This window comes from Schistocerca americana, chromosome 7 (assembly GCF_021461395.2).
Source record: "Schistocerca americana isolate TAMUIC-IGC-003095 chromosome 7, iqSchAmer2.1, whole genome shotgun sequence".
Taxonomy (NCBI): Eukaryota; Metazoa; Arthropoda; class Insecta; order Orthoptera; family Acrididae; genus Schistocerca; species Schistocerca americana.
In genome coordinates, this window is record NC_060125.1 from 272,948,547 (window position 1) to 272,970,381 (window position 21,835).

The 21,835-nt window shown below is 43.3% G+C and overlaps 1 protein-coding gene across 7 annotated transcripts in view; it reads left to right on the forward strand.

Moving 5' to 3' along the window:
* Positions 1-21,835, forward strand: part of LOC124621853 (endophilin-A) — a 723,134-nt gene that overhangs the window by 324,113 nt on the left and 377,186 nt on the right. For all 7 annotated transcript variants that reach the window (XM_047147301.1, XM_047147304.1, XM_047147306.1 and 4 more), the window contains one exon: positions 16,459-16,556. In XM_047147301.1, coding sequence (XP_047003257.1) covers positions 16,512-16,556 — 45 coding nt within the window. In that variant the 5' untranslated portion in view covers positions 16,459-16,511. The remainder of the gene's footprint in view (positions 1-16,458; positions 16,557-21,835) is intronic.

The following is a 21,835-nucleotide window of genomic DNA, read 5'->3' on the forward strand; positions in this document are numbered from 1 at the left end:
ATACGTGTATAAACGATTAGTAGAAAATTTTTCCATAAGGCGATTCACAGATGGTGTGGTTGTCTACAAGAAGGTAGCAACCACAGAAGTGTCTACAAGAAGGTAGCAACGACAGAAGACCGTGTCGATTTGCAAAAGGACATGCAGAGGATTGGTGAGTGATGCAGGCTCTGGCAGGGGACCATAGACGTAAATAAATGTAACACATTGCGCATGCACAGGAGAAGAAATCCACTGCTGTACAACTACGCCATTGATGGCAAATTGGTGGAAATAGTGTGAACCATAAAATATGTAGGAGTAACTATCGAAAGCGATGTTAAGTGCAATGACCCTATAAAACAAACAATAAGAAAAGCAGTTGGTGGACTGAGATTGATCAAAGAATATTAAGGACAGTAACACATCCATGAACAGTTGTTCGACCGATTCTTGAATATTGCTCATCACTCTGAAACCCTTACCAGGTAGGACTAATAGATGAATAGAGAAGAGCCAACCAAGAACAGTGCGTTTCGTCACTGGGTCGTTTTGTCGGCGCGAGGCCTTTACAGAGGTGCGCAACAAACTCCATTGGCAGACGCTACAGGACATGTGTTGTGCATCACGGAGAGATTTACTATTCGAATTTAGAGAAAGTACCGAGCGAGGTGGCGAGTGGCTAACACACTGGACTTGCATTCGGGAGGACGACGGTTCAATCCCGCTTCCGGCCATCCTGATTTAGGTTTTCCGTGATTTCCCTAAATCGCTCCAGGCAAATGCCGGGATTGTTCCTTTGAAAGGGCACGGCCGACTTCCTTCCCCGTCCTTCCCTAATCCGATGAGACCGATGACCTCGCTGTTTGGTCTCTTCCCTCAAACAATCCAATCCAACCCTAGAGAGAGTACTTTCCTGGAAGAGTTGGACGACATATTACTCCACCCCCCCCCCCTCCCCCGGCCCTACCCAAACACACACACGCACATACGTTTCGCGAAATTACCGTAACGAGAAAATTAGTGAAATTAGATCTAATACAGAGTCTTAACGACAGTCATTCTTCCCAAGCGCCATTGGCGAATGGAACAGGGAAGGGGCGAACAGATAGTGGTACGAGAAGTACCCTCCGCCATATGCCATCGGGTAGGGGAATTGATGTAGATGCAGATGTAATTTGGGTGGCACCTTGCACGTTGGCGCCTTGCAAAGCGCGCCCGACCATACTCCGTATAAGGAATAAACTTACTTTTTGTTCATGCCAATTTGAGTGATACCTCCTGAAAATGTTCATGCACTGACTCTGAACCTGAACACTGTTCTTAGATAAGGATAGACGCTGAAACAATGAATTCAAATTTTTTGCCATGGCCGGGGACTTGAACAGGGGTCTCCTGCATGCTAGGCAGATGTGCTAACCACTAACAGCACCATAGCTGCACCGTCTACCCTTGTCCAGTGCCCTTCCTAACACAAACTTCAAATTCACACCTTCAGCCCATTTTTTCCTTCTTAAATCGTCAGTATTTTCGGGGCCCTCCGACAGTGTAATAGCTCCCTGTGCTGTTTCAGAGAACCACTTAATAATTCTTTGCAAAATGTCGTCTAGTAACTCTTCTGTTGCTTTCTCTCCAATGGGATTTATTATAAAACTAGTGTCGTCTGCAAAAAGTACCAATTTTACTTTGTGAATGTTAAGTGGAAGATCATTAACATATGTAAGGAATAGGAGTGGACCGAAAATTGAAGCCTATGGGACCCCCTTTATGATTTTTTTACCCCCGTCACTAAAATTTTCTAACTTTCCGATATTGATTGAATTGTTCAGCACAGCCTTTTGCATTCCGTTTGTCAAGTGTGATTCGCACCAGCTATATGAAAAGTCATCAGTTCCATAAAACTTGAGATTTTCTAAGAGAGCATCGTGATCTACACAATCGATGGCCTTGGAAAAATAAAAAAACAATTGACTATATATTAGAGGCGATCTACAGACAGTTAGACTGTTAAATTACCAAAGAAGTATTTCTCACTAACAACTCACAAGTATGTGATTGTTGGTTCTGATCAACACAAAATCTATTTCACTACTCTTGACTTTGTGTACAGCTAGTACGTATGTTGCAACTCCTCCTTTTTCCATCTTAACTCTACACGAGAATGACGCAAATCTTTAATCCCTGATACTTAATTTCTCCACCCCTGTGGTTTTATGGTGTTCAGAGAGACACAGAACATCTACCCTTCCAGAATTTTCCACATCGGCTAGATATACAAGAGTTCATCTATTTTGCTTGTGAACTCCTTAATGCTCTGATGAAACATATTAATTTTATTCTTCTGGAAACTTGCATGTATTATGATCTTGTACGGTTCTAATTTCTTTCAGTACACTCTGTAACCTAACTCTTAACCTAAAAAAGTGCCCCTTTTATTCCACTGATCACAGGGATATTAAATCAGCAGCAGCGCCGTGAGCGTTCTGTAATCTTATACAACAAATCTTTATGTATTTAGATAAATAATACAGACAATTTTTGGTTTCTCTTAAGTTTGGTACAGTACTCTAACTATGTTCGTTATCAAGTATAGCTTAACCTGTGCGTTTCATCATCAGTAACTGCTTAACGTAATAAGTTAAATTTTATGACAAAATATTTGTGCTGTAGAAATTTTTTTCTGTAGATACAAATTTTTATCACTAATACAGATGTGGAAATATTGTACGTTACAATAACATTTTCAATATCTTAACGTAGTTTTGATAAGTTATTCAGATTGTTCCGTTACTTTTGAATATGGCGCCAATTTACACCAAATTCAGATCGTACTGATACTGATTGGATGTTTCGTTTTATTGGCCCTGATAATGTCACGTGACCCACAGATTCCAACATCTTGGATTGTGATTGCTCTACCCATGTTTGTAGACAACACACACGTGTGACGTCGTGCGTGTGGTACTGAACCGTGCGTGTGCCAGCACGAGGGTTCAAGGTCGGCCAACGTGAGCCAAAGAGTACGTAGTTGTACTGCAGTTGTAACAATGATATCGGTGTAGCGAGAGCACCACTTGCACATTTTTATTTATTTCAGTGCTTGTCGATTCGCAATGCACCATCAATTACTCTGTCAGGGAGCGTGGTATGGCAAGGGAAAAGATACCCCACTTAAATGTGGGCTTCAAAATTGTACGTACGTATTTGTAAGTTGAGAGCTACCAGAGAATTTAGCCATTTGGCTTCCAGCTCAAGTTTCTGCTGTGCAGCAATATTCTCCACAGTCACGTACAAAGCACTTCGACAGTGATATATGGGTGTGAACATTTTTTTTCCACGAATTTAACACACCTTGTCGAAGCACTGGTTCGCTACAAACCTACGAGAAAAGACGTGACGCAAAACTGATCGTCATTCCTCTGCAACCTCTTTCTATCTTAATGGGCCTATAACTGTGACAAAACTGACGAGAAATATCGAAGCATAGACGGATGCAGGTTGTAGCTTGTACACCGGGTGCTTCATGATGCAAAACTTTTGTGTATACACTCCATATTAGTAGGCTCACGTTGCACAATGTCCTGATCAGTAATGTTTTTTACAGCACATTCTAAAAGTTATAATGTGGACAATAATATAGCTAAAACAAGGCTAATGGAGCGTAGTCGAATTAAGTCAGATGATACTGAGGAAATTACACTAGGAAAAAAATTCTGAAAATACGAAAGTTAAGATATTTGAGCAACACAATAACTGACGCCTCATAGTGAATGTTTAAAAGATAGTGTTACAGAACAGTACTAAATCTTAGGTCGGTGGATCGGAAAACTAATGAAGAGGCGCTCAAACGAATTGGGAAAAACGGAAGTTCAGGGCACAACCTGGCTATAGGAAGGGCTAGGTTGCTGGGTAACACCACCATGAACCTTCAAGGAACTGTTAATTTGGTAATGAGGAGAAGGATGTAAAATTATCAAGGGACACCAGGAGTGTAATAGAAATTGATGTCTAGTGCAGGACTTACGCACAGATGAAGAAAATTGCACCGGACTGACTAATGTGGAGAGCTGCATCGAAGCAGAGTATGGACTGATTAATGAAAAACAACATATCATTCAGTAATATACAAAATGGTTTTCTAATCTATTCAGAAAGTTTATGGTGAGGTACTTTCCTGTGAGGACGAGTGTCGTGTCACTACGACCGTCAGCACAGCTCTCTAGTCGAGGCTTCCAATTAGGTAACGACTAGTTAGAGGGCAACTTTGCGGAAGGCAATATCGCGTTGCTTTGTGGGTGCCGCCGGCCCTCATTTGCACCCTAAAGGGCAGCAGCAGCGAGACCGGATGTCCCTGTGACGCTCGTGAGGGAGAGCTCTAGGCTTCAGCGTAATTACCTCGACGAATTTAGAGCTGCAACGCCAGATTAAACTCTCATGGTGTGTAGTAAGGCATTTCATCGTTCGAAGGATAAGCTTTGAAGAATAATTGCATCGCCTTTACAGTTAATATTCATGAGTGTTCAAAGGACCAGAAAATGTGGAGCAACTAATCTTTTTATAAATGTTTAAAAATCCTTCCTAATCAGCAAATGTTGACTCAGTGAATAAAGCCGTAGGAAAGTCTGCAGTATTCATTCACGGCTTCAGGTGAACAGCCAATAGAATGCGGCCATTGCTGTCCTTTTGAAGCGTCGGGACTGATCCTTACCGATTCAACAGCTGCTTTCGTGCGTAATTATTGTGCCAGCACACATTGTACTTGTCCCGCATAGAAAAGACGATCGAAGAAATCCACAAGACGTAGAGATAGCACAATGACATTCTGGAGTACCACCGACCCGGATTGAGGTTTTACAAGAATTCCGTAAACCAGTTAAGGCCAATGTCAGGATCATTTCTTTGAAAAGGACGCGGCTACATTCCTTCCTCATTCTTGTCTAATCAAAGTTGGAGATCAGTCTCTAATAACATGTGTAATGACACTAATATTTTGATCAGTCACCTCACAGTTGGACGTGTGATACTGAGACAGTGTTAGAGGTGTATAGATGTATTTTTAACACAGTCATTGACGTGGACGAGAGACAAATTAGAGGAATAACTGTGTCAGGGCTTTGCGAGACGCAGAGAGTTTACCTGCACACTGAAACGTGGTTTTATGGCATCACAGTGACCCCAATGGAGCACGGACGGCCGGCCGGTGTGGCCGAGCGGTTCTAGGCGCTTCAGTCTGGAACCGTGCGACCGCTACGGTCGCAGGTTCGAATCCTGCCTCGGGCATGGATGTGTGTGATGTCCTTAGGTTAGTTAGGTTTAAGTTCTAGGGGACTGATGACCTCAGATGTTAAGTCCCATAGTGCTCAGGGCCATTTTCTGAGCACGGACGTGCTGACGGTAGCAGTGGCTCTGTTTCCCGGAGATGGCTGAGCGACACTGTCCATCTAGAAGGCGACGTCTTACTACGTGACGAAAACAGTTGGCGTTTCTTCAACTGTTGACTTCAGAGAATTTCCGACTGTAGCCCCTCTTTTTGTTGGCAACCCTATTGGTCTTGTGGGCATTTTCTCCCAAAGGAGCCACAGAGCAACTGTTCTGTGTTAAGTTTCCCGGTGTAGTCGATTTCGTACAACTGTAATTGGCAATAATCTTTGTCCTTTCCACCGTGTTGAAACTTACAGGCACTGGAAAAAAATGGAAACACATCGATACGTGTATGCTTGAACATAAATACAGATGCAAGCCAAGTCTGCAAGTTGTGCTGTTGTGTCTAGTCATGAACGGCACCTGTGCAAGGTCCTCAATTTGTTGCAAGTGTCGGTCGTGGTCAGAACAGTGTTCTGGGTTGTTGAGAGTGGCTTATATTGGAGCTGAGTGCACTCGAACAAGGGCAGAATTGTTGGTGCTCGTATGGTGGGTGCTTCTGTGACCAAGGTAGCCGAAGTATTTGGTGTTTCAAGAGGCACCATCGAAGATTTATTTCGCATTCAGGGAAAGCTAAGAAACATCATCCGTTAAGTCGCAACGCGGACGAAAATGTGTGAGTGATGATGACGGACGATCATTGAAGAGGATTGCGACGAAAAATATGATAACTATGTTGCAAAATTCACAGGAGGACTGTATGTCACACTCGCGACCACTGTCAGCACCAAAACAACACGAAAGGATCTTCATAAGCAGGGAATTGTGGGGGCTGGAATTCAAAAACTACTCATTAGTGACGCCCGTAACAGGAAAACTTAGAGCCGAAACCGTAAAGCGTGGGCTAAGGAGTAATGGAAGAACATCATTTTGTCTGACGAGCCTTGCTTCACGCTGTTTCCATGTGGCTGAAGTTACGTTCCAGGAGTGAAGCATGGCAGGGGTTTGGTAATGATTTGGGCAGCCATGTCATGGTATTCACGCCCCCATGATTACTCTTGAGGACCTCGTTACTGCCAATGATTAGGTACCATTTTGACTGGTCTGGTCCGTTCCATGGTACAGTGTTTGTTCCCCAATGGCGACGCTATGTTCCAAGACGAAGCGGCCCGGGCCGGCCGCTGTGGCCGAGCGGCTCTAGGCGCTTCAGTCTGGAACCGCGCGACCGCTACGGTCGCAGGTTCGAATGCTGCCTCGGGCATGGGTGTGTGTGATGTCCTTAGGTTAGTTAGGTTTAAGTAGTTCTGAGTTCTAGGGGAGTGATGACCTCAGATGTTAAGCCCCACAGTGTTCAGAGCCATTTGAACCGTTTGAAGCGGCTCGTGTTCACACTGCTCGCGTGGTCCAGGGTTGGTTTTGTGAGCACGGGGATGAACTGTCGCATCTCTTCTGGGCACCGTAGTCACCAGATTTCGATATCGTTGAGCTTTTGTGGTCTGCTTTGGAGAGAAGGGTGAGAGATAGCTATCCACCTCTACCATCGTTACCTGAACTTGTCACTGTTTTGCAGGAAGAATGGCATAAGAGTCTCTTGAAAATCACACAGGACTTTTATTTATCCATTCCAGACGACTGGAAGTTGTTGAATGCCAACGGGTTTTCTACACGGTATTGGGCATGGTAACGTTTTGTGTTTTTGGTGTTTCCATGTTTTTGTCCATCCCCTGCATCTGTCGCAAGAAACGGTCATTGTACAACATTCACATCGACGCGCGTCCATAAGTGCGGCATGCTGTTCCTCTGTTATCTCCATCACTCACGACGATATATAAATATCTGTAAGTGCCTAACAGTATCACTCTTCCAGATGTGTGATGTGGAATCAAGTAAGTCGTATTTCTTCAAAGTTGTTTGCGGGAAGTTAAACCCTAATCTTCATTCCATCCACTCATTCCTCCTTCCTTCCGGAATGTCTAATGATAAAAGGGGTAATATTAGGTTTTGAAAAATATCTTAAGTTTGAATTGCTGAGAGAAGAATTTTTTGTTGAAATTTACAAGTATGTACTGGAACATAGAGGGGTTCGGAACACGCACCATTGAAGACAGAGTAAGGTGTTATTAAAAGGAGATGCTGTACCAAATTATGGGTATAGCAACGCCACGCATTCGAAGGCAAGCTGCAACAGAATTGGAGAAGAAAAAACAAGAAATCGATCTTAGACATCCATGACCCTCAACAGCCAAGACTGAGATCAAGAAAAAGCTTCCGACAGAAAACTATGGCAATTCGTTCATCTCCCAGAACTCGCCGAGAGGAGCTTTGGCGAGAATCCCCAGCTGAAGACAATCACATAAGGGTCAGGGAGGAAATAGCCGTAGGTTCACACCTGTCATACGTGACCTGGAAGACTTCGAACAGACTGAGTGTTGGGGTGTCAAGGTGCAAAGCCTACCTCAGGAATGAGGAGGAAACTTGTCAGTGTGGTGACGTACAGGACGAACAACATCTGCTAGTCTGCAGGAACCTACCGGCTGCATGCACTATCTGTGATCTTGCTGCAGCCAGCGAAATTGCTGTGATGACCGGCGAATACGGGGCCCGTCAAAAAATATAATCATCTTGCTGCTTGTTTGTATATATTATTGAATCTGTGTCATAAATACTAATGTACATATTTAATTTTGCAAATTTGTTATGTGAATCAATACTTATTAGTTTTTGTAATTATTTTATGTCCTGGACTCGAAAAATGAAAATAAAATAAAAGGAGATGCTATTAAAAGCGGATAAAAGCAACAGAGCTAACTTGGCAGAAAAAATTAAAACATAACTTCTGTAATAGTCATAGCCACATCCTGAAAAAGACTTACTGATAGTTTTCAAAAACTGATAAACGGAAATCCTGAAGTGGTGTAATGGTGCTTACCAGAACGAAGGTGACATACAAGACGTTTGCGACTACAGATTACAGTTAATTCTATCGCTCGTCTATAAAAACACCTAATATTGTTTTATGAATCGCTAGATGTGACTAACATGTAGGGGCAAACAAATAAATACAATTTCAGAAAAATTGTATGATTTATGCAGAAGAAAGAACTTCACTGATCGAGCAAGTCAATAACGCGTTGGTTCCCCTGTGGCCCTGACGCAAGCAGTTTTCGACCTGACATTGATTGATACAATTGAGAGATATCGTGCGTCATTCTGCCCAGTTGGCGTGGTAGACCATCAAAATCCCAAGATGGTTGGAGGGCCGTGCGCATAATGCTCCGAACGTTTTCAATTGGAGGAGAGATCCGGTCACCTTGCTGCCCAAGTTAGGGTGTGGCAAGCACGAAGACAAGTAGTAGAAACTCTCGCCATGTACGAGCGGGCGTTATCTTGCTAAAATGTAAGCCTACTTTGGCTTGCCATGAACGAGGCATGGAATATCGTCTGCGTATCGCTGTGCTGTAAGTTGTAAGAGTGCCGCAGACGACAACCAAAGGGGTCCTGCTATGAAAAGGAATGGCACCCCAGACCATCACTCCCGGTCGTCGGGACGTATGGCGAGCGACAGTTAGTTTGGTATCCCACCGCTGCCCGGAGCGTCTCCAGACATGTCTACTTTGGTCACTGGGGTTCAGTTCGAGGCGGGTTCATCACTGGAGACGATTGTACTCCAGTCAATGAGATTCCAGGCCGAAGACGTGTCTGCGGGGTGTCCGTAAAGAAAACGTTAGCAATATAGATATGAAGTGGAAAGGGTAGGGTTATAACAGAGAGTACTGGAGGAGAAATGGATGAAACTGATAGTGCGTTGTAATAGCACCAGTAAGTTCAGAGGTGTAGCGAAACGCAGCTCACTTTGTTCGTCCACGGAATCCAAAAAACCATGTTCCTCGACTTCTGAAAGGCATTCGATACAATACCACAGTACCGTTTAGTGAAAAAAAAAGAGGTTACTGAGTACCGGAGCAGATTTGTGACTGGATTGAGGGCTCTCCAACACAGAGAACCCTAAACGTTTTTCTTTATGGGATGAAATAGACCGATATAAAGGTAATATCTGGAGTACCCAAGGGGAGTGTTAGAGGACCATTACTGTTTACTATTTTAGTGATGTAGTGAATAACGCTGCCAGCTCTTAAAGGGCTTTTGGCAGACGATACTGTTGTTTATAAGAAGTTTGCAAGGCCAGAATACTGTAGCAAAAGGCAGACTGATTGGTACTGGAACTGACTGTTGTCTGTGAACGTAAATAATTGTCATATTGCACGTAAATAGGCGAAGACATCCATTACTGTTAGATTACGCTGTTGGTGAAAAATCACTGGAACAGTAACAACCGTGAAATGCATAGAAGTAATCCTACGGAATGACCTAAGTGGAATTGTCACGTAAGACAAATTATAGGAAATGAGAGGGCTGGCTAAGATGCATTGAAAGAAAGTTAAAAAAACTCTCATTTATCCACGAAAGAAGTGGCTTACAACGCCCTTATTCGACCTATTTTCGGGTATTGTTCTGTAGTCTATAGTCGAGAAGGCGGAGGACTGTTGCCAGCTTTAAACTTGGAAGCGCAAACGTGTGCAAGCGAAACGAACAGCCGTCGTTCTGACAACACAGAGGCGTTGCCATATTGATGTTTACAAAATTCGTTACGTGACTCGCTTAAGTATGCGTGCGAAGTTACCGCCCCAGCCCAACTGTCGAGAATCAACGGACTCAACCGTAGGACCCTTTGGAAGTAAGATTAACAGAGAAGACCCATCGAAGGGCAGCACACGTTTCACCATGGGATCCTCCCACATACGTCTCACGAAATGACCAAGACGGAAAAGATTATAGACATTAGAGCTCATGCAGAAGTTTATCGGCAAACTTCGTTCCATGCGCCATTCGGGAACGGAAAGGAAGACAACTTCAGAAATTCTCGAGAAGTGTCTTCAGCCAGGCTATACCGAATTACTCGTAACGAGGACTGGTCTGTGCTGTGTTGACGTCACCAGATTTCGTGCCACACGCGAGCTTCGCGATACATGCCGATGTGGGCCACAGCTTCGCTTCCACAGAGAGGATCTTCGAGTATTCACGCAAATAAAAAAGTTTACCGCTGTTGAAGACTTCTACCTTTCAAACAGCTATTAGGGTTTTTACGATTCAATTGTGCATCGTAACACTGCTTAGTTTCACATATAACTGACATTCGCACACCGAGTTTGTTTTTGGTGGCGCTGCCGCGTAGCTTTTATACATTCGAATCGAAGAACAAGGGTTGTGAAAAAGTTGCTGATAAAAATCAGCCTAACAAATAAGTCCGTAAGTGGATTCATTTGAACAGTAATAATTGGTAGCATTCAACCGTTTTTGTGTCTTACACACCACAATAACGCGTTTCGCGAGACAATAAATAGTCTCTCAGCCTCATGAGCTGAATTTGACAGCATAATGATATAGCTTTGTCTACCGAAACGCGTTGTTGAGTTGTGCGTAGAACATGAAAACGGTGAATGTTACCAGTTATTGCTGTTACTGTTTTTTGTTTTAACAACCGCTACCTCACATCCTTGAAATGGATAATATTAGATTCGTTTGTTTTGTGTGTTCATTCGATCCTCGCTGCTTGTTAGCTGGTTAGGAAGTTATGCCGTTGATGCAGTAATCAGGAATTACGGTGTCTTCCGCTAATGTGCGCATTAGCACGCACCGAGTAGCACTAATGGTTATCCGCTGTGTTCGGAGGCAAATCGAGTCAAGTGTGTTTACCGAGCAGTAATGTGTGTGATGCGTATCAATGCTTTGGAGCACAGTTCGAATGAGGCTAGTGGCAACGGCTCCTCGTCAGTTACGAGCTTTTCACTGTACTCATGTGGGACCAGAGAAGCATTTCGTTACCAGTGCCGTCGACAGCGAGTTGGCATCGCAAGCTACGCGTATAATTTTTTCCGTAAGAGAATTTATTGAAACCGTGTTGTATGATAGGTGGGTAATACAATAAACAAGACTTGCTATTAAAATGGTGTCTTTGTGCCAAGGACGAAGAATATTGCTGTTCAGAAAGAAGGCTCGAAGATTAGAGATCAACAAGCATTATCGAATGTCTGCAAACTACAATGCGCCCTACGTATCTTTGACACTACTAATATTTCCTCAAAGGTTAAATATATCGATACAGGGTTTCGTTGGGTAGTGTCAACTAAGCGTCCGCTATTTAGCTGATCAGGTAATATTCGTAACTTTTTAGTTTACTGAGATACTAAAACAACAACGTTGCTTGGATGGGAGGTTTTACTTTTTATTCAGTAGCTCATGGAAGAAGATGTACAGTGAATTGGTAATACCAGTATTCCCAAACTCATTGTTCTGAAAAATGCGTGGGAAGAGTGCTGTTTGTGAGAGAAATCCTTAACTACGTAAACAAGTTCCATGTATTGTTCTTGATCTAAGCTACTGTGTAAAACCAACTTTCTCCATTTAAATCAGCTACCACAGGCATAATTATACAAATATAGTTAAATTAAAATGAGTGCATATGATAATTTACTTATTTATTTCTATCTAGAGATACCAATGAGGCGAAGTGCACATGGAATTGAACGGTTTTATAATTTAAATTCTCATCACTATTTACATTCGAATTTGATGGAAGATTCCGGTTTACATGCCGACTCTGGTCCATGTCATTGCTGCTGTACGCTTTTATGTGTAGAAATGAAGGACGTAAAATGTCTTAAATCTATAATTTTGAACTTGGATGAGGCGAGTGGTAACAAATCGGATTACTCGTCAAACTGTTTCACATGTTAAACTCTGTCTGGAAATTATTCTCCATTCCAAATCATCTTACATCCTCACTTTGTTTATTTCCAGTGTGTTTAAGATCCTCCTGGCTAATCCATGAACACAAAGAAATCACACGACTCATTGTAGATATTACCATGTGTCTCATTGCTACGACTAGCAAAAAGCATTTTATCGTTCGTAAACTATTTTATTCTGTTTACTTGTGCCAACGAAGAAAGTCTCTCACATAGTCGTTCCATTTGAAAGATGCCTTAAAGAAAGTGCGTAAATAAGCCCGTGATTACTCGCCTCTTGGCCTAGCTTGTAAACATGATGATGCTCATTGCAAAAACTACCAAGTAACGTGTTTCAGATAATAATCAGTATTATTAGCCAAGTACGAGGGAATAGTTATTTGGCAGTTGATCGAGGTTTTGGGTGAGCAATAGAACTTATGAAAATGGAAAAATCTTTGCTCCTGGCTAATTACTGCAATATATTAGAAAATTTTGGGCGAGGGCACGTACATGTATCTGAATGCAGTGTGGACTAGTTGAAAAGAATCTGCTAGGGCAAACATTAATTGCAAAATACAATTCAATACATTGGAGGTCAAATCCATCGAGATAACAGAAAGCGAAGTGGCTTGCACGACAACCTGCTCATATATCACGTTATTTTGCACGCTATTAAAGAGGAGGAAGAGACAGTCATTTTTTAAACTAATTAAATAAAACTATGGGCCATTCCCCCCCACCCCCCACCCCCCCTCACCCCCCCATGAACCATAGACCTTGCCGTTGGCGGGGAGGCTTGTGTGCCTCAGCGATACAGATGGCCGTCCCGTAGGTGCAACCACAACGGAGGGGTATCTGTTGAGAGGCCAGACAAACGTGTGGTTCCTGAAGAGGGGCAGCAGCCTTTTCAGTAGTTGCAGGGGCAACTGTCTGGATGATTGACTGATCTGGCCTTGTAACACTAACCAAAACGGCCTTGCTGTGCTGGTACTGCGAACGGCTGAAAGCAAGGGGAAACTACGGCCGTAATTTTTCCCGAGGGCATGCAGCTTTACTGTATGAATAAATGATGATGTCGTCGTCTAGGGTAAAATATTCCGGAGGCAAAATAGTCCCCCATTCGGATCTCCGGGCGGGGACTACTCAGGAGGACATCGTTATCAGGAGAAAGAAAACTGGCGTTCTACGGATCGGAGCGTGGAATGTCAGATACCTTGATCGGACAGGTAGGTTAGAAAATTTAAAAAGGGAAATGGATAGGTTGAAGTTGGATATAGTGGGAATTAGTGAAGTTCGGTGGCAGGAGGAACAAGACTTTTGGTCAGGTGAATACAGGGTTATAAATACAAAATCAAATAGGGGTAATGCAGGAGTAGGTTTAATAATGAACAGAACAATAGGAATGCGGGTAAGCTACTACAAACAGCACAGCGAACGCATTGTTGTGGCCAAGATAGACACGAACCCCACGCCTACGACAATAGTACAAGTCTATATGCAAACTAGCTCTGCAGATGACGAAGAAATTGAAGAAATGTGTGATTAAAAAAAAGAAATTAATCAGATAGTGAAGGGAGACGAAAATTTAATAGTCATGGGTGACTGGAATTCGGTAGTAGGAAAAGGGAGAGAAGGAAACGTAGTAGGTTAATATGGATTGGGGGTAAGAAATGAAAGATGAAGCCGCCTGGTAGAATTTTGCGTAGAGCATAACTTAATCATAGCTAACACTTGGTTCAAGAATCATGGAAGAAGCCTGGAGATACTAAAAGGTATCAGATAGATTATATAATGGTAAGACAGAGATTTAGGAACCAGGTTTTAAATTGTAAGACATTTCCAGGGGCAGATGTGGACTCTGACCACAATCTATTGGTTATGAACTGTAGATTAAAACTGAAGAAACTGCAAAAAGGTGTGAATTTAAGGAGATGCGATCTGGATAAACTGAAAGAACCAGAGGTTGTACAGAGTTTCAGGGAGAGCATAAGGGAACAATTGACACGAATGGGGGAAAGAAATACAGTAGAATAAGAATGGGTAGCTTTGAGGGATGAAGTAGTGAAGGCAGCAGAGGATCAAGTAGGTAAAAAGATGAGGGCTAACAGAAATCCTTGGGTGACAGAAGAAATATTGAATTTAATTGACGAAAGGAGAAAATATAAAAATGCAGTAAATGAAGCAGGCAAAAAGGAATACAAACGTCTCAAAAATGCGATCGACAGGAAGTGCAAAGTGGCTAAGCCGGCATGGGTAGAGGACAAATGTAAGGATATAGAGGCCTATCTCACTAGAGGTAAGATAGATACTGCCTACAGGACAATTAAAGAGACCTTTGGAGAAAAGAGAACCACTTGTATGAATATCAAGAGCTCAGATGGAAACCCAGTTCTAAGCAAAGAAGGGAAAGCAGAAAGGTGGAAAGAGTATATAGAGGGTCTGTACAAGGGCGATTTACTTGAGGACAATATTATGGAAATGGAAGAGGATGTAGATGAAGATGAAATGGGAAATATGATACTGCGTGAAGAGTTTGACAGAGCACTGAAAGACCTGAGTCGAAACAAGGCCCCGGGAGTAGACAACATTCCATTACAACTACTGACGGCCTTGGGAGAGCCAGTCCTGACAAAACTCTACCATCTGGTGAGCAAAATGTATTAGACAGGCGAAATACCCTCAGACTTCAAGAAGAATATAATAATTCCAATCCCAAAGAAAGCAGGCGTTGACAGATGTGAAAATTACCGAACTATCAGTTAATAAGTCACGGCTGCAAAATACTAACGCGAATTCTTTACAGACGAATGGAAAAACTGGTAGAAGCCGACCCTGGGGAAGATCAGTTTGGATTCCGTAGAAATATGGGGACACGTGTGGCAATACTGACCCTACGACTTATTTTAGAAGCTAGATTAAGAAAAGGCAAACCTACGTTTCTAGCATTTGTAGACTTAGAGAAAGGTTTTGACAATGTTGACTGGAATACTCTCTTTCAAATTCTGAAGGTGGCAGGGGTAAAATACAGGGAGCGAAAGGCTATTTACAATTTGTACAGAAACCAGATGGCAGTTATAAGAGTCGAGGGATATGAAAGGGAAGCAGTGTTTGGGACGGGAGTGAGACAGGGTTGTAGCCTGTCCCCGAAGTTGTTCAATCTGTTTATTGAGCAAGCAATAAAGGACACAAAAGAAAAATTCGGAGTAGGTATTAAAATCCATGGAGAAGAAATAAAAACTTTGAGGTTCGCCGATGACTTGTAATTCTGTCAGACACTGTCGGGTGATGCTGAGGGAATTAGATTAGGAAATGAGACACTTAAAGTACTAAAGGAGTTTTGCTATTTGGGGAGCAAAATAACTGATGATGGTTCGAATCCTGCCTCGGGCATGGATGTGTGTGCTGTTCTTAGGTTAGTTAGGTTTAAGTAGTTCTAAGTTCTAAGGGACTGATGACCTCAGCAGTTAAGTCCCATAGTGCTCAGAGCCATTTTTTTGAGCTATTTATATTTGTGAAATAGTGTGAAAAATGTATTTTTGTAATCAGATATGAAATTTTTTACGCGGTAATCGTCATATAAACATTGAAAAAATAACCAAAATACTTATTGCGCCATGGAAAAAATAACGTAGATGAAAATTTAAACAAACAGGTTTATAAGTAAAACGAAAGTCGAGCAAAATGAGAAATAGATATAATGACCGCAATAATGTGGTCGAAAAAACAGGATCTTAGCCTACGTCATCGAATAGATAGTTTCTAAAAGCTAATCGCAGCGCTGGGGGCTTCTCCTTGTAAGGCACAGTAAAAGTTAACGTACATACTAGTAGCCAGAGGTTGTGAAAGGGTTATTTGAAAACCATTTACGTCCAAACTCACATATATGTAAATGTTCAAGAAGAAATTACACGTCTTCCCCGGCTTCCGCAGTCATTGGATTTATACATTATGTAACCATTGTTTTCTGTTTTGGAAAAGCAGTTGGAGTTACCGTCTTTCAGTATCTGTGAAACAGGTGAACAGTCTATTTACAAGCAGTGTTGTAAAATCAGACGCATATATCTGTTATTAGAGGTGTTGAACGTCAGGAAACTTGGTGCTATTTTTCAGTGGCAAAGGTAGTCGCGCACCATACTAGACGGGTCAGTGCGTCCGCCTGTGGATGACTCGCGCCTGGCCACTTGTTTTGTTTTCTGGCTACGGCGGGTGCCGGGCCGCCGCTGCGCGCAATGCGCCCACTACCCGGGTAGCCGGCTATCTAATCTGCGCCTCCATGCCGGCTCTGTCCCTGCAGCGCTCTGATACACTCTCTCTCCATGCTGTGTTGCAGAGTCAGCCGCTCTCGCGTAGTCCCACCTTCCAGCCGGCACAGACGACGCAGCCATGGCTTTCGCGGGCCTCAAGAAGCAGATCAACAAAGCCAACCAGGTAAGGCCGCCTGCCGCTCGTACAGCCTCGCCAATTTCTCACGCTCCTGTAACTCACCGGCAAGCACCATAGTTGGATACATCCATCGTGACTGACAAGCAGTGACATACCCTGTGGGAGACCGCTTCCATACTACGTTCTCGTAGGAGGGTTTGAATGTGAAAGACGCCTGTTACGCGATTACCTAACTCGGTGTGTCCATTGCAGTCATCTGTATTGGGCTGTAACTGTTCATTGACATGGTATGTTCCTACGAATGCCTTTTTCCACAGCAACTGTTATGCAAGGTGGTACAAAAATAGCTGTACACATTTCGTGGGTATAATGTATGGGTCAAAATAAGAGTGAAATGTTAAATAAGTTTTGTCTGAACTGCATTATTTCCGAGTTTTTTGGAACACGTGAGGCAATACTGACCCTACGACTTATCTTAGAAGCTAGATTAAGGAAAGGCAAACGTACGTTTCTAGCATTTTTGTAGACTTAGAGAAAGCTTTTGACAATGTTGACTGGAATACTCTCCTTCAAATTCTGAAGGTGGCAAGGGTAAAATACAGGGAGCGAAAGGCTGTTTGCAATTTGTAGAGAAACCAGATGGCAGTTATAAGAGTCGAGGGTCACGATAGGGAAGCAGTGGTTGGGAAGGGAGTGAGACAAGGTTGTAGCCTCTCCCCGATGTTATTCAATCTATATATTGAGCAAGCAGTGATGAAAACAAAAGAAAAATTCGGAGTAGGTATTAAAATCCATGGAGAAGAAATAAAAACTTTGAGGTTCGCCGATGACATCGTAATTCTGTCAGAGACAGCAAAGGACTTAGAAGAGCAATTGAACGGAATAGATAGTGTCTTGAAAGGAGGATATAAGATGAACATCGACAAAAGGAAAACGACGATAATCGAATGTAGTCGAATTAAGTCGGGTGATGCTGAGGGAATTACACTCCTGGAAATTGAAATAAGAACACCGTGAATTCATTGTCCCAGGAAGGGGAAACTTTATTGACACATTCCTGGGGTCAGATACCTCACATGATCACACTGACAGAACCACAGGCACATAGACACAGGCAATAGAGCGTGCACAATGTCGGCACTAGTACAGTGTATATCCACCTTTCGCAGCAATGCAGGCTGCTATTCTCCCATGGAGACGATCGTAGAGATGCTGGATGTAGTCCTGTGGATCGGCTTGCCATGCCATTTCCACCTGGCGCCTCAGTTGGACCAGCGTTCGTGCTGGACGTGCAGACCGCGTGAGACGACGCTTCATCCAGTCCCAAACATGCTCAATGGGGGACAGATCCGGAGATCTTGCTGGCCAGGGTAGTTGACTTACACCTTCTAGAGCACGTTGGGTGGCACGGGATACATGCGGACGTGCATTGTCCTGTTGGAACAGCAAGTTCCTATTGCCGGTCTAGGAATGGTAGAACGATGGGTTCGATGACGGTTTGGATGTACCGTGCACTATTCAGTGTCCCGTCGACGATCACTAGTGGTGTACGGCCAGTGTAGGAGATCGCTCCCCACACCATGATGCCGGGTGTTGGCCCTGTGTGCCTCTGTCGTATGCAGTCCAGATTGTGGCGCTCACCTGCACGGCGCCAAACACGCATACGACCATCATTGGCACCAAGGCAGAAGCGACTCTCATCGCTGAAGACGACACGTCTCCATTCGTCCCTCCATTCACGCCTGTCGCGACACCACTGGAGGCGGGCTGCACGATGTTGGGGTATGAGCGGAAGACGGCCTAACGGTGTGCGGGACCGTAGCCCAGCTTCATGGAGACGGTTGCGAATGGTCCTCGCCGATACCCCAGGAGCAACAGTGTCCCTAATTTGCTGGGAAGTGGCGGTGCGGTCCCCTACGGCACTGCGTAGGATCCTACGGTCTTGGCGTGCATCCGTGCGTCGCTGCGGTCCGGTCCCAGGTCGACGGGCACGTGCACCTTCCGCCGACCACTGGCGACAACATCGATGTACTGTGGAGACCTCACGCCCCACGTGTTGAGCAATTCGGCGGTACGTCCACCCGGCCTCCCGCATGCCCACTATACGCCCTCGCTCAAAGTCCGTCAACTGCACATACGGTTCACGTCCACGCTGTCGCGGCATGCTACCAGTGTTAAAGACTGCGATGGAGCTCCGTATGCCAAGGCAAACTGGCTGACACTGACGGCGGCGGTGCACAAATGCTGCGCAGCTAGCGCCATTCGACGGCCAACACCGCGGTTCCTGGTGTGTCCGCTGTGCCGTGCGTGTGATCAATGCTTGTACAGCCCTCTCGCAGTGTCCGGAGCAAGTATGGTGGGTCTGACACACCGGTGTCAATGTGTTCTTTTTTCCATTTCCAGGAGTGTAGATTAGGAAATGAGTCACTTAAAGTACTAAAGGAGTTTTGATATTTGGGGAGCAAAATAACTGATGATGGTCGAAGTAGAGAGGATATAAAATGTAGACAGGCAATGGCAAGGAAAGCGTTTCTGAAAAAGAGACATTTTTTAACATCGAGTATGGATTTAAGTGTCAGGAAGTCATTTCTGAAAGTATTTGTATGGAGGGTAGCCATGTATGGAAGTGAAACATGGACGATAACTAGTTTGGACAAGAAGAGAATAGAAGCTTTCGAAATGTGGTGCTACAGAAGAATGCTGAAGATTAGATGGGTAGATCACATAACTAATGAGGAGGTATTGAATAGGATTGGGGAGAAGAGGAGTTTGTGGCACAACTTGACTAGAAGAAGGGATCGGTTGGTAGGACATGTTCTGAGGCATCAAGGAATCACCAATTTAGTATTGGAGGGCAGCGTGGAGGGTAAAAATCGTAGAGGGAGACCAAGAGATGAATACACTAAACAGATTCAGAAGGATGTAGGTTGAAGTAGGTACTGGGAGATGAAGAAGCTTGCACAGGATAGAGTAGCACGGAGAGCTGCATCAAACCAGTCTCAGGACTGAAGACCACAACAACAACAACAACAACAACAACAACAACAACGATGCATAATGTCACTTGTGGTAGGCATTACAGCGTGGACCAGTAGAGGCTGTTGGCGTGTCGTATTCCCCTGATTATTTACTGATGTTAGTTGACAGTGCCCCTGCATATTTCAGTCGGGAGGCAAGAGGGTATCTCATAAGTTCTTCATCCCGATAAGTGTACAGGTCGGGCAGGACCAGTTCCTTGGCCCGCCAGATCTCCTGGTCTTCACCTCTGGACTTCTACCTCTGGGGCCGCCTCACAGACATTGTGTATGTCGTTGTAATTGAGACAGTAGCACAACTGCCGGCCGGTGTGGCCGTGCGGTTCTAGGCGCTTCAGTCTGGTACCGCGTGACCGCTACGGTCGCAGGTTCGAATCCTGCCTCGGGCATGCCTGTGTGTGATGTCCTTAGGTTAGTTAGGATTAAGTAGTTCTAAGTTCTAGGGGTCTGATGACCTCAGAATTTAAGTCTCATAGTGCTCAGAGCCATTTGAAATTTTTTTTTTTTTTTTTTTTTTTTTTTTTTTTTTTTTTTTTTTTTTTTTGCGTAACTACAGTAGCGAACTGAAAATAATTGTGCAGAACGAGATGGAGCCTGCAGCATTCCGAAAGAAGCAAGAAGTCGAGCACGTCACTGTCTTCATCTGCATGGACATCATTTTGAATATGAGCTGTGGTAATTTCACAGTATGTAGTTGAGTTGAATTTCGGCTCCGTTCGTGTCCTTGCTTTCTGAGAGGAATTAATTTTGTGCTGTTAGTGTTGCACTTGTGATTCCTACTTTACTACATAATTGTGGAATAAAGCAATTTCAGATAAAACTTTAGATAAAGTTTTACTCTTATTTTGATGCCTGCATTACACATACGAAGTGTGTACAGTTACTTTTCGATCACTCTGTATATCAGATGCTGTTGCTTTCACCCGTCTTAAGTTTACTGAATATTTTAAGAGTGTTTTTCGCCAGACGCATTTCGCTTTTATGCGCAAAGCATCTTCAGTAGTCATTCTGGAAACATGCTACACATAATATGTTTCTAAATTTTGCTCCTTATTGATTAAAATAGTTTTTATTTATAAGTTTGCCGTACAATTTACGTACGGTGTTAACACTTTTTGTTTACTGAACTCCACTGCTTTTTCTGTCGTTGTCAATGGAGGTTGGAGTCGAAACAAACCGGTTACACATTACCGCTCACTATTTCTCGCCTTTTACAAACCCTCCTTTTCATTCGTTGCACTTGCGTTTTTTACACGTATTGTGAAGCTTACGAAGTTCTCTTCGTAAAAGTAGTATTGTAGTTTCAACTTTTCCGCACTCAGCACAATGTTTTTGTTTGTTCATTTGTTTTTCGTATTGGGTGTGTTTATTCCAACCTTGTCAGTGCATTTTGTGTGTGTGTGTGTGTGTGTGTGTGTGTGTGTGTGTGTGTGTGTGTGAGAGAGAGAGAGAGAGAGAGAAAGAGAGAGAGAGAGAGAGAGAGAGAGGCGTGGGTAGGGGGGGGGGGGGGGGAATTGCGTTCATAAGGTTTGCAATACACAGAATGACCACTGAAAATTCTTTGTAAATAAAAGCGAAATGCCTCTGGTGAAAGACGCACTTAAATTTCAGTTGGTCTAACACGGAGAGAAACAGTAATCATTGTGAAGAATTTGAAGCTTATTCACTTCTGCCAGTGCAACCTGTGCTTCGCATCTCGTTTGGTTTCTGGACACTTGCAACATGCTTCCAGGATAGTAAAATCGATTTTTACTTTTTAGTTCGATTTTTGACGGTAAGTTTTAGTCGGCAAGTATTAGTGACATGGGAATTTGTAATTCAGGTTGTAGTCAGACCTTTCTGTGTCACTTTTAGAGTTTTTTACTTCACTATGTGAAAGATATAATCATTTACATGGATGGGCCGTATCAGATTCCAATTAGTTACTCATTAATAATTCACTACTAGTTTGCTATGTAAGTTACGTAACAACTAATTTATGCTAATAATTTGCAGAGCGGAGCATTTATTTTTTCTGAATGAAAATGGTTTTATTGCGTTTAGGTTCACTATGAATACTAATTTATTTTGTTCTCAAAAAATCACAGATGCGTCTTTTTTCTGCACTACACGCGATTCAGTCTCAGAAGTTTTTTACTCAATTAAAAAAATTCTTTCCGCAAGTAATATAACTTCATAGATGTTCAGTATGTTGTAAACTCTGTGATGTATAATAAATAAAACCGAATGCTGATCATATCACTGCTTTTTCAGACCTAATCAATGGCCGAATATTTCTAGGACAAAAAC